This window comes from Syngnathoides biaculeatus, chromosome 23, assembly GCF_019802595.1.
Source record: "Syngnathoides biaculeatus isolate LvHL_M chromosome 23, ASM1980259v1, whole genome shotgun sequence".
Taxonomy (NCBI): Eukaryota; Metazoa; Chordata; class Actinopteri; order Syngnathiformes; family Syngnathidae; genus Syngnathoides; species Syngnathoides biaculeatus.
In genome coordinates, this window is record NC_084662.1 from 10,040,760 (window position 1) to 10,053,548 (window position 12,789).

The following is a 12,789-nucleotide window of genomic DNA, read 5'->3' on the forward strand; positions in this document are numbered from 1 at the left end:
TGCCCTCAATCCCGCGTGGCCTCGATTTTCATGTGATCAACTTTGAAATCACGAGCCGCCTCCCCGGATACGCTCTCAAAACGTCAACACGGGGAGGGATTGCGGATGCGGCGAGGAATGCGTCCGTTTGCGCGCGTTGCCAGGGACGAAACGGGAAGCGGCGGCCAGGAAGTCGAGATTCAGGTGTTGACGTGCGGGCGCCCATTTATCCTTTTTACAGGATTCAACCCGTCGGCCTCAAAGAAGTCCAGGTTGATGTTGCATTTACGGTGCTCGAATCCATTTCGAAATCAGTATTTTTGCGATGGCTAAAAACTGTTATCGATTCAGCACAAGGGGGGTATCTCTGCACGGCAGATTTCTGTCGTGATGAAAAACGCCGCCGTGCAACACGGGCGGGCACATCGGGAGTCGCTAATCTATTTCCGAAGCGTACGCGAAGGGCCTCGTGATGCGTGGGCGCGGCCCCAAATGAGTCACGTTGACTGACTGCCGCCGCCGCCGCCGCCGTCATTTTCCTCTGCGAGCACGCGTGACAGGTAACTCTTGATAAGAGTCTGCCGTGTGTGTTTATGTTGTGCTGCTGTATAATATTTCCTGAGGGATGGAGAAGGGTTGCCATGGCAGCAGGGTGGATGAATGTGTGTGTGTGGAAGCTTTTTTTTTTTTTTAACCAAAGGCCAAACGAGGACATCGCCCGTTTGTCACTTGTCCATCGCTTATCTCGCATGCCGCGGAACGCCATGACATGTATCCCTCCCCACCCCCCTGCCCCTTGACCTTCCACATTGTGCGGAGACATAATAGCGAGATAATCACACCCTCGGATTTCGAGTGCTGCCGGCGTATGAGAGGCTCCCGCCGACGTGGGGGAGGCAGCGTCGGCGTCATGGCACAATAAATGCTCGGTAATATTACTTCCTTGTCAACAATGAATGCGCTCATCCATCTCGGCAAAAACACGAACTCGCACCTTCAACATTCTCGCACATTGCTGTCGGAGCTGAGTGGCTTAAAGGGGAAATCCACTGGTTTGCGTTAACAATGTATCCAATAGGTCGTGTAATATGTACTCTATTATGACATTGTGATGTTAAATCATCTCTCATTTAAGAGTGTTTTGAGAAGATTTTTATCAACAATTGTGAATTTTCTAGGGCGCTGCCATTTTCGCGAGTCACATGACCTACGTGCGCGGATGTGACGCGTTACGTGGTGTTCCAAACGCTCGATAGCAGTATCGGTTGATCAGGAAGACGGAGGAATATACATACAGATTTGAACCTGTGGCTGTAAATAATGTTCAATATTCGGATGGTTCTTCGGGCGGAATGATGCGGAGTCTGACTACTCGGACACCGAAGCACAGCCAAAGGCCTCCGCCGCTGCCAAAGCTCGGCTAACTGCCTGCCCGGACGCCGAAGCTCGGCTAACGGCCTCCCCGGACGCCGAAGCTCGGCTAACGGCCACCCCGGACGCCGAAACTCGGCTAACGGCCACCCCGGACGCCGAAGCTCGGCTAACGGCCACCCCGGACGCCGAAGCTCGGCTAACGGCCTCCCCGGACGCCGAAGCTCGGCTAACGGCCACCCCGGACGCCGAAGCTCGGCTAACGGCCACCCCGGATGCTGAAGCTCGGCTCGCGGCCCGCCGCCGGAGCTCACTCTTCAGACTCTGCGTGAGGTGATTAGGATAAATCAGAGAAATCAACGCTAGGGATAAACGGTGTCCCGTGTAATCGAGCCTTTGTTGCAGCACGGTACACGTCACATCCGCGCACGTAGGCCATGTGACTCGCGAAAATGGCGGCGCCCCTGAAAATTCGTAATTATCGATAAAAATCTTCTCAAAACACTTATTAAATGAGAGAGGATTTAACATCACATTGTCATGATGGAGTACATATTACACGACCTATTGGATACATTGTTAATGCAAACCGGTGGATTTCCCCTTTAAGTAAATAGATTTGCACGGATTAAAAAAAATAAGGGTTGCCACGGAAAAGGCTGTATTCCACGGTTGGGGCTGGGGAAGACGCGGTGATCCATTTGGGAGGGCATTGCCTATGAATGCCCCCCACCCCCATCCCCCCATTCCGGCACTGGGTGAAAGAAATCTCTTCGGGAAATAGAGCGTACAGCCCCGAGGAACACTTTTACAACGTGCCATATCTCTTTCTCATTTTTTAGGGCATCATTTTGTGTCACACACACACTCGCGCATCGCCATTGCACAAAAGCAATTTGCAAGCGCCGGCGTCTCGTTTACACAAGGCTGAGCCCAAATTGACAAACCCCATCTCGATAAGTCATGTTTTTAACGTGGAAGACGCCGTGTGTCGTGATTGTTGTGACTCGGTAGGCATAAGCGGGAGGACAAAATAGTTTTGCCTTGATACCGTTTTGATAGCACAGCATCAACTATCATCATTTGATGGCCGCTAAAGAAGAGCAAGTATTTGCTAGAACTTCATGAATATTCGTCACCATTCTTTTTGTACACAGTGAACCTTCCCGATTTTAATTTCTCAATATTTTGTCAATAATTCACTCAGCTGCATGGCTTCACTGTTGCGTAAAACTGCACTTTGATTGAAAACACGTCACGTTGTGACGTATACAAATATTTGCAGTACTCATCTCCTGCTCCAGATAAGGCCTGTGAGGGCCCCGACGGTTATTAAATATGTTTTACTTCTAGCGCTCGATGTTTCTGTCCTAGATATTCTTTATGTTTTTCATTTCTGTGCGTATTCGCACCGCATATTTAAAAGTTGCAGTTAATTTTTCTCGCATGTACGCTACTGGTTCACTCTTCATGCTCACTCGACGATTTCCCCCAAAGGTTCATGAAGTCCTGCTCACATGCCTCCCTGCACCCCCTAAAGTAAACTATAGTGCACGTATAGAATATGTGAAATATTCCATGCAGGCACTTTTGCAGTTTCTCAATGCTTCCCGTGCTCTGACGGATATAAAAATGTGTCTTATAAATAAAATGACAACTGGTACGTTGTTTGTACGCAGGAGTCGCTGACGGTGTAGTGGTACAGATGCCTGACTTCGGTGCGAGCAGCGTGGGCTCGATTCCCGCTCAGTGATGGCGTCGAGATCTCACCTGCGACCTGTTCAGGGTGTCCGCTTTTCACCCGGAGCTCTTTGTGAGGATAGGTGGCTTGGATGAATTGATCGGCATTCCCAGAGGGAGGGAAACACCATTCCCAGCCGCCACCCCCACGATCCTGGTTCCAAGAGGAGACCCACTCGTGCCCCCCCCCCCACCTTTTTTTCCTCCGACATCCGCACAGCACGCGACGCAGTCAAATTCCACCTGTCACGTGACCTGCCGATTGTGGAAGCGGAGGGGAGGGGCGCGGCGGCAGCCAATGAAAAAGGCGCATTGCGGTGACGTAGTCGGAGGCGGGGCAGGAGGCTTCTGGCTGGCGAGTGTGACGCGCAGGTCGGAGTCAGTGTGCAGCTCCACTCTGCACGGAAGCCAGCAGACGGGATTCTCCCCCCTTTCCCCCCCCACCCCTCCCTCGCAGCTTGCCATCTCTCCGGCCCACGTACGACAGGATGCACTGCTGACTCGAGGGACAGGCCCGGGGAAAGTCGGCCGGCCCCCGTCCCTTCCTCATCGCAGCGCGACGCGCGACAAGCCTTCCGCCTGGAAGCGAGAGCGGACCACCGCGACGGACGACGACGACGTCTGGCTTCCACTCTCCACCACCACCACCACCGCCGCGACTCCCCCCCTTTCCGCTGTGCTGTGCAGGGTCCGCCGTGACGGTCCCCACGCGTGGATTGTATGGAACAAGGGCCGACTCGCTGCTCACTTGTTAGCTCCACCTGCTAACCACCGTGTTTTATTTTTATTTTTTCCTCTTATCGACTAGGGAACACTTTGTCTCCTTTTTTTTTTTTTTTTACTGCTTTAACGAGCATTCAACTTGTTTCTATTTTACGAAACGTGCCACTATTTATTTATTTAGTTTTTTTTTTTTTTTACACAGGTAAAATAAGCTAGCACACGAGCAGGCGCTTCATTTTGAGCAAGCTCGCTTTCAATGCATTGACTTTTTTTTTTTTTTTTTTGGAACAGTTGAATGCATTTTATATATATATATATATATATATATATATATATATATATATATATAAAAAACTCCAGGCAACATAAGAGGACATTAAAGTGCTTTTCGAAGTGGTGGTCCGAGGATTTCGGGGGTCGTCATTGGGACGCTTTAGCCGGCTGTCAACGCTGAATGGGAAAACAAAGGCGAGTCGAGCCAGCTGGTTTTTGCCCCCCTTCTTCTTCTTCTTCTTGCTTGTCATTCCATTTCCTCCAATCCCGCTAACCGAGCGGTACCCCCGGTGCAGCAAACCCCAATCCACACACCCATCCCTCCCCCCCCCCCCCCTGAAGAGGAACTGAGCCGATCCCGGTGGAGCTCTCGCACCAACATTCCCCCAATGAACATACAGAGGTCGCGTCCCATTAACATTTCACGTCATGGACGATCGCGGCACAAATCGCACGACTTCGAAGACCTGTCTTGCCTGAGGAGCGCCGCCGAGTCGCCCCAGAGCTTCAGCCCGAACCTCGGCTCGCCCAGCCCGCCGGAGACCCCCGACGCCTCGCACTGCATCTCCCGCATCGGGGACTACCTGCTGCTGGAGCCCCTGGAGGGGGACCACGTCTTCAGGGCCGCTCACCTGCACAGCGGCGAGGAGCTGGTCTGCAAGGTGACCACGCACCAACACGATAATGTGTTGTTATTATTATTTTTTTGTAATAACCTGCTCAGGTGCACGAATATTCATATTTCATCATGCATTCGTGCACAAAGGCTTAGTTTAGCCTGGGGCCGGCACTCCGCATTCATCGGGTCGAGAGAGAGAGAGCGAGAGAGAGAGAGCGAGAGAGAGAGAGAGAGCGAGAGAGAGAGAGAGATAGAGAGAGAGAGAGAGATAGAGAGAGAGAGAGAGAGAGAGAGAGAGAGAGAGAGAGAGAGGAGAAGAGAGAGAGAGAGAGAGAGAGATAGAGAGAGAGAGAGAGAGAGCGATATAGGAGCTCTCTCTAGAGATCCTCTCTCTCCAGAGAGAGAGACTCTAATGGAAAAAGTGAATGGCCGCTATGACGTAACGTTCACAATGGGGCAGGAAGCACACACACACACTTCCAATCTAACACGAGAGTTGCATCTAAAAATTATTTTTTCAAAGGTGACGCCTGATTTTTTTTTTTTTTTTTTGTGTGTGCAATTTTGTTGAGCTTTGCATCACGCCGGTTTGCGTAAATATCTTATCAGATTTGGCTTATGATAGCAGCATCGGATTTATTGATGCGGTGCAACGTGACGATCGGCATGATCGTTACTAAGAAAAAAAAAGTGCTTGTTTATATAAACAATCAAAAGGTGAAATAAATCAGGAGAATCAAGCTTAGTAATGGTTAGTTGTGGTCTGTGGTGCCCCCAGATGGCCAAGAAGGGCATTACATTTTGGTTTAGGCGTTTTTGTTTGCAACAGTTGATCGATTCATTGACAAAAAATCGATTTATCAAATGGACTGAGTAATCTTCTGATAATCGATTGGTCATTTCTGGATCTTGTTTAATTTCCAATCGTTCAAATCCTTGAAATTTCATCCTCGCAAGAGTAAATTGCAATTTTGTTGCACCCCAAGAGCCCGACTTGGGGGGTGGCGATTTGGATCCTAATTGATCCCAATACAAAATCCACGAGGCGTTCACTCTGTCACATTCAAACTCATTTTTGTCACGGGCCGCATTGTAGTTCGGGTTTCCCTCAGAGGGCCGTTATGACTGTGAAACCATAAAAATCGTTTGTGGCCTCATCGTATCGACACCTGTAATTTATGAACTACTTTTGTAATCAGAAAGCAAGGCCAATGGGTTTTTCCAACTATCGTTGATGTTTGGTCATGTAAAAATGCTTGCAATACCTCCACGTTATGATTTCTGAGATGGCAATTTGAAATTTTGGTACGGATTTGAACAAGAATCACGGAAGCCGACATACACGATTTACCTTCGCGGGGCCACACAAAGTCACGTGGCGGGCCAGATCTGGCCCCCGGGCCTTGAGTTTGATACATGCATGAACCACCAGCTGACTCTTTGACCCCCCCCCCCCCGCCCCCACTCCTCCCATCCCATCAATAGCTAATCGACGTGCATGATCCCCACCCGCCAAATCGTCTCGAGAAGGTTTCTGGGGAGTTCTCCTCCTCTTGACTGCGGGGGGGGGGGGGGGGGCACTCTCAGCTGAAAGGCAATCTGACTGAAGAAGAGGAGGGAGGGGTGTTGCCATGGCAACTAAAGAGGCAGTACAACCTGGGGGCTGCGGCGCATACGCGTTTATTTCTGGCGTATCGTCTTGTCGGCGTACAGGATGTCGCTTTCGGGCCCCTGCCGCAAAAATCTGCTCACCTGAAAACTGCTTGTAATTACCCGTGTATACCACTAGATTGCGTCAAAGCTCTTTAGTTATGCCTCCTGACGTGGTTTCGTTTTTCGCGTCGTCCTCAGGTGTTCGACGTGGGGCGCTACCAGGACTCTCTGGCGGCCTACTTCGCCCTGGGCCGCCACCAGCACATCAACCAGGTCCTGGAGGTCCTGCTGGGCGAGACGCGGGCCTACGCCTTCTTTGAGCGCAGCCACGGCGACATGCACTCGTTCGTGCGCACCTGCAAGAAGCTGCGCGAGGACGAGGCCGCCCGGCTCTTCTACCAGATCGTCTCGGCCGTGGCGCACTGCCACGACGGCGGCCTGGTGCTGCGAGACCTCAAGTTGAGGAAGTTTGTCTTCAAGAACGAGGCCAGGTGAGTTGTCTGGTCGAACGTCAACACGTAGGCGATCTGGGCAAGTTGTTGGTGGTTTTGTAGCTTGGTTGCTAAATAACGAGCAGGGAATGGCGGGAAATTGGTTGGTTGCCGGGTCGGTAGGTTTATTCGTCGGGTGGCTGGTCATCCGTTAGCAGAACAGTTTCTCGGGAGGTAGGTCAAATGGGTCGGTTGATTTGATGGGTAGGAATCGGTTGGTAGGTTGGTCGGCAAGTCGGTTGGTGGGGTTATTGGTTGGGAGGTTCATCGCTAGGAAAGCGACCGAAGGCAGATCAGGAAGTAGTTCGATCAGCGATACTTAGGCAGCTAGGTCGTCAGACGTAGGTCGGGAACAAACAAAATAAACGCCACCCCAGACACGGGTCGGCATCTGCGCAGGAACAAACTAAATAAACTGGGCCTCAGACACAGGTTAGCATCTGCGCAGGAAGCTACAAAATAAATGGCGCCCCAGACACAGGTTAGCATCTGCACGGGAACGAACGAAATAAACGGCGCCCTCGTCTGGTTAAATTGGGAAGTTCCGTGTGCCGACCCTACCACGCCGCACAATAAAATTCAAATTGACTGCACGCTCCGCCGGAATCATTCAAATGTGGCGCTATGCAAATATAATTACACGCGTGCACTTTGAAGCCGTCGACACGTTTTAATTTCAGTTGGGATTTCCTCCATACGGGCGTTTATTGAAATAATCGTATTAGGCACAATGGCGACGGCAAACAATGCAAGTCTCCCGCTTTAGAAATGGCGGATTAGTTCGCCGTGCTGGGGGAACAAGTGATGACAAAACTGTACCTTAAACTTTATTTTTTTTTTTTTTGGGGGGGGGGGGGGGGCATTTTGCTTCCACACAATTTCCACATCCTCATCTGTCTTACAAGCGCTTATTACTTAACAGCACTTCAGGGTATCTCGGCGGCTGCTTCCTGTGAGCTTTGCAGAGCAAACACAAGCTGTTAGATTTGTGTGCGTGTGTGTTGGGGGGGAAAGGGGGGGGGGGGCAGGGAATCAGCAATTCTTATCCGCGCCCACTTTTAACAAAATAAAATCCCCTCGTTGCGCCAACACGTTTGGCTTTTTCCATCCGAGCGAGAGCAAATGTCAGCGCCGATAATCCTGAGGAATTACTCGGCCCGCTTCCTTCCCGTCTTCAAAAGGACTTCCTGTCAAGGCTTATTACCCCCGGCTCGCGCCTCTTTAATTACTTTCCCCTCTCACGCGCAGTTCGCGTCAACGGGGGTGAGTTCCATTCCTTTATTACGCTGTATTGTCCTTAGCGGCCTCTTTTGTCAAATTACTCAACTGCTTCTGAGGAGAAGACCACAGGTGCCTTTTCCACAGGTGTATTCGACCAAAATTTTCAGCAAAATGAATTGTTTGAAACACACCAAATGGCCATCGTGGTAGGGGCCCTTCTCTGCTTCTTGATCTTGCCCCTCATCGAGCTCAGCGCAGTGAACGGGTTCTCTCTCGCCCAGCTTGTCTGTGAAATTCAAGCTGCTACATAACTGTAATGACTATCAGACGCCAGGAGAGGGAGATGTTGCGCCGCTCTTGAGTTGAGCTCAGCACAAGTTTTGAGTAGAAGACAAAGATCAGGCTCGTCACGGGGATTGAGTTGCAGCACCTCCCCAGTGTCTTTTCAACTCTTTTAACGTCCCAGATGTTATGAAAATGGTGGCAAAGTGGCATCAATTTGCGGGCGTTTTGCTGACGTCTTGTTGTTGTGTGCCCCCGGCGCGTCCTCGTGAAGAAGCGCTCTGAAGCTGGAGAGCCTGGAGGACACGTACATCCTGGCGGGCGGCGACGACTCGCTCTCCGACAAGCACGGTTGCCCGGCCTACGTCAGCCCCGAGATCCTCAACGCCGGCGGCAGCTACTCGGGCAAGGCGGCCGACGTCTGGAGCCTGGGTGTCATGCTCTACACCATCCTGGTGGGGCGCTACCCCTTCCACGACGTGGAGCCCGGCTCGCTCTTCAGCAAGATCCGCCGCGGCCACTTCAGCGTGCCCGACGCGCTCACGCCCAAGGCCAAGTGCCTGATCCGCGCCATTTTGCGCCGCGAGCCCTCCGAGCGCCTGACCTCGCGCGAGATCCTCCAGCACCCGTGGTTCGAGGCGGCGGCCGCCGCCGCCGCGTCCCCGCCGGGGGCGGCGCCGGGCGGCCGCGGGGACCCGGACCAGATGGTGCCCGATGTGAACATGGAAGAGGAGCACTTGTTCAGCTGAGCGCAAGCACAAGCGGACGGACCGCGGCTGTAGTTTAGCCATGTTGTTGCTGCCCCCCCCCACCCCCCATTCAACATTTAGACGAGAAAAAAAATACTCCAAGCCCGGCATGATGAACATCAGAGGCTGACCCACAAATAATAATGTAGCAACATGTGCTTTTTCAAAAAAGGAAAAAAAAAAATGTTTTTTGTTTCGGTTTGATGTGGTGTTTGTAACCATTAGACACGTTTATTATTATTATTATTATTTTTTTTTACACTACGGCAAGCATGAAGGGACACACTGACGACAGGATTCCTCAACATTTCCGGGATTAAAAAAAAAAAAAAAAAAAATTGGCATCTCCTCAGCAAAATTTTCGCAACTGCGGCGCTGACACCGTTTGGGCCGCCATTTTCAATTTGGAACTTCTGGGATTTGTCAAAATTGGAATCTTTCCGTCACAATTAACATACATTTTGCGGAATTATGGAGAATAAACATTCTTAAATCCACTTGAATGTATTATGCTGTAGTTGAAATAAATATGACCGTAGCTACTATAATAGATTTTTTTTTAAAAAGTAAATTAGTTTGTATTTATTTATTTATATTTGACTGTCACCCATTAATTTTACTCAAATTTCTGAAAAATGGATTGCACTGATCCAAGCGTTTCAATGCCTAAACCGAGCAATCATGAGACGATTCCAGATTTTAAAACATTTTTTCCTGGGGGGATTAAAGGTTAATTACATGGAATAGCAAATCAAATTTGTTTATGTAGCTCATTTCATACACGAGCTAACGCAACACGCTTTACGTGATTAAAAGCATTTAAATACAAAACAAATAAAACCTTTTGAAACTGGGAAAAAAGTAACATTTTTAGTATAGTATAGAATAGTTTTATATTCGAGTGTAAAAAAAAAAAAAATACATTTTACTAGCCCAATATTGTAATTACCGGAGTCATTTTTGTAAGTACTAATATTTTGGTTTTAGGCGTCACCCCAAAAAAAAAAATGAATGTGAGAATTCCCGACTTTCCCCGTTTATTCCCCTAAATTGACGTTAAATTTCCCGCAATTTTCTCAGCGTCTTCCGCCGCCATCCTTTGAAATTTTCTATTTAAAGTCTTTAGAAAAAGAAGAGCGCAGCGTTTATTTAAATTCAAATGATATATATATATATATATAGATATATATTCTACAAATAAATACAACTACAAATCTCTATATTTAAAAATTACTACATAGCAGGTTGTTTTGGGGTTTCTTTTTTTTTTTTTCGACACAGGACATGCTTGTCTCACGCCGGGAAGCCATCTTGTGTGCCAGTACGCCCGCCGCCACTCCCCCCTTGTCACTCGCTGACGGTATCCTCCATCTTACTTGAATTTGTAATAATAATAGTAATAATTTTTAAGAAAATACTATTGGCATGCGTCCACGAAAGCTTGACTAGAAGCAAGGGTTGGGTTTTTATCAGCTTTAAATAAAAATTCTCCCTCTGTACGAGTCAAGAAGCCAGTTGTGTTTTATTTTACATTTTTTTTTGGGGGGGGTAGACAGAGCTTCCTTTTTTGATTTAAGTTGGTGCTGATTTGGTGCTAATGTTTAGACGTGGAGGTAGGGAAGGATGTCTTTGGTGGTGCATGGTGGGATATCTGCCTCAGATGTTCTGAGTGTATTGTAAAAAAAAAAAAAAAAATGAAAAATGGGAAAAAAAAAGAAATTCTGGTGTTTTGTCCAAATTTATTACTCCGTAAATAAAATTGTGAACTGCGATTGGTGTGGGTTTTTTTTCTAAGCATGTATTAAATTAAAGGTGCCCAAAGACAAATCAAAGTTAAAATATTTTCATAAAATTTTGGAATATCCATCCATTTTCTTAGCCGCTTATCCTCACAAGGGTCGCGGGGAGTGCTGAGACTATCCCAGTTAAGTTGATGCACATCTCCAATTTCAGCCATTTAAAAAAAAAAAAATTTGAGACTTGAGAAAATTACCAGACATTTGTTCCTAAAAATATATATTTTTTTCTGTACGTTGGTGTTTATTGATAAATATTAGTTTCCATTGCTCTTTTTATTTTATGGGTGTTTTCAATTTTTGCGCAAAATGACTTAAGTTCATCATAACAAATTGTGTTCTCATCATACTGTAAAAATAAAGTACTTGAGTTCCATCGTGTGGGAAAACAACGTGTACAACGTACAAAACATATGAATATAAATATAAAATATGTTGTGATATTTTAGGAAATAGTCAAATGAAACAAATTATTCTTACAAATGCCAGCTGTCATCAGTATCAATATTTTGATATTCATCCTTGGTTATTTTTATTTTTTGTGTGATTTGAAATTGTTTTGCATTTATTTTGAGACCAGATGGACGAATGTCGATTCAGTCAAAAGCTAAAAATATTGACAGGATTTAATAAAAGAAAAAAAATGCACACAATCAAAATAAATCCATTCATTTTCTGCAGCGGAATCCGATTTTTACCTGGAATTTAAGATAAAAAAGAAGATTAAAAATGTCATATTTATTGGAATAACTTGTAGGTCTTTTTATTTTATATATTTTATTATAATAAGTACCCGGTATATGTTAGTGTGGTTCTGTCGGAAATGGTCCCTGGAGACGCATGGAAACTGACCAAAAAATGTGTGCGTGTATTTTATCCGGATATGTGCAGATGCAACAATCACACACACAACAGATGGCCACTGTTATTTTTCATTTTTTTTTTCCAAACAGGCCGAATAAGTCCCACTAAGTATCTTTAGGCCCACGTGCCAAATATTGTCCAATCGGACCTCTAGAAAGAATATTATGTAATGTGGTTATGTGCCAGGTGGTTTCTTTTTAATCTTGCTATTCGTACCTTTCAACACTAGAGGGCGCGCATACGCAAGTCTAGAACGTTTACTGTACGAGGGTGGGCTCACGCGTTAATTATTGGCATTTACATAATGATTGATTTAATTACAAGGCAATTTATGTCAGCATATTTTAAAAAAAATAAAAAATGTGAACAAAAATATTTCCACTAGGAAACGTGTCACCCCTAAAAATTACGACCAAAATGTTTAAGAAAAAAAACTTCCAATAACAAAAAAAATCTTACACTCAAATATTGTGAACAAAAAATGTTACCAGATAATTGTGACCATAAAATGGTGAGAAATGTGAACAAAATTATTATCTTCAGGAAGTTAGTGAAATGTCACCTAAAATTGTGAGTAAAAACAGTCACCCCCAAAAATTAAATAAAATTTAAAAAGTAATTAAAAATATCAGTAAATAATGTGACTAAAAAATTTCCTCCCCACGAAACAAAAATGTCACCCAAAAATCTTGACCCAAAAAAAAATACAAAAGATATTTAGCAAAAATATACAAAAATGACAACAAAAAATCTGAAAAATATTGGTGTCAGGAGAAAACGCCCAAATAATTGTGAACAAAAAATTTTGGTTGAACCATTAAGACCCCCAAAACTCCCATTCCAAAAAATATGCAATAATTTGTGAAAAATCAACGCAAATTCTCCCCCCAAAAAAATATTGCAGTCACCAAAATTGGAGTAAAAAAAATTGATTAAAAAAATATTTTTTCAGGGAAAATTCACCAAAACTGTTCACCAAAAGTTTCTAACGATTGTGACCAAAATATCTTGCAATACCTTCCTCTAAA

At 46.3% G+C, this 12,789-nt stretch overlaps 1 protein-coding gene and 2 long non-coding RNA genes across 3 annotated transcripts in view; 2 read left to right on the plus strand and 1 right to left on the minus strand.

The window, feature by feature from the left end:
* Positions 1 to 3,127, plus strand: part of LOC133496471 (uncharacterized) — a 27,926-nt gene extending 24,799 nt beyond the window's left edge. The window contains exon 3 of the long non-coding RNA XR_009793797.1: positions 3,030 to 3,127. This is a non-coding gene — a long non-coding RNA (uncharacterized LOC133496471). The remainder of the gene's footprint in view (positions 1 to 3,029) is intronic.
* The window catches only part of LOC133496473 (uncharacterized), a 13,249-nt gene extending 10,006 nt beyond the window's left edge, over positions 1 to 3,243 (minus strand). Inside the window, exon 1 of the long non-coding RNA XR_009793798.1 lies at positions 3,121 to 3,243. This is a non-coding gene — a long non-coding RNA (uncharacterized LOC133496473). The remainder of the gene's footprint in view (positions 1 to 3,120) is intronic.
* A 903-nt stretch (positions 3,244 to 4,146) lies between these two features.
* On the plus strand, positions 4,147 to 11,564 carry trib2 (tribbles pseudokinase 2). Its single transcript, XM_061812881.1, has 3 exons — positions 4,147 to 4,748; positions 6,557 to 6,849; positions 8,627 to 11,564. The coding sequence occupies exons 1-3, from the start codon at positions 4,476 to 4,478 to the stop codon at positions 9,099 to 9,101; spliced, it is 1,041 nt and encodes a 346-aa protein (XP_061668865.1). The 5' UTR covers positions 4,147 to 4,475; the 3' UTR covers positions 9,102 to 11,564.
* Positions 11,565 to 12,789: the final 1,225 nt, after the last annotated feature.

What these genes read in the sequence shown, in the direction of transcription:
- trib2 (XM_061812881.1), top strand. Translation starts at nt 4,476, where the DNA reads ATGAACATACAGAGGTCGCGTCCCATTAACATTTCACGTCATGGACGA. An exon ending in GCGAGGAGCTGGTCTGCAAG is followed by an intron (nt 4,749 to 6,556) that starts GTGACCACGCAC and finishes CGTCGTCCTCAG; the next exon opens with GTGTTCGACGTGGGGCGCTA. An exon ending in GTCTTCAAGAACGAGGCCAG is followed by an intron (nt 6,850 to 8,626) that starts GTGAGTTGTCTG and finishes GTCCTCGTGAAG; the next exon opens with AAGCGCTCTGAAGCTGGAGA.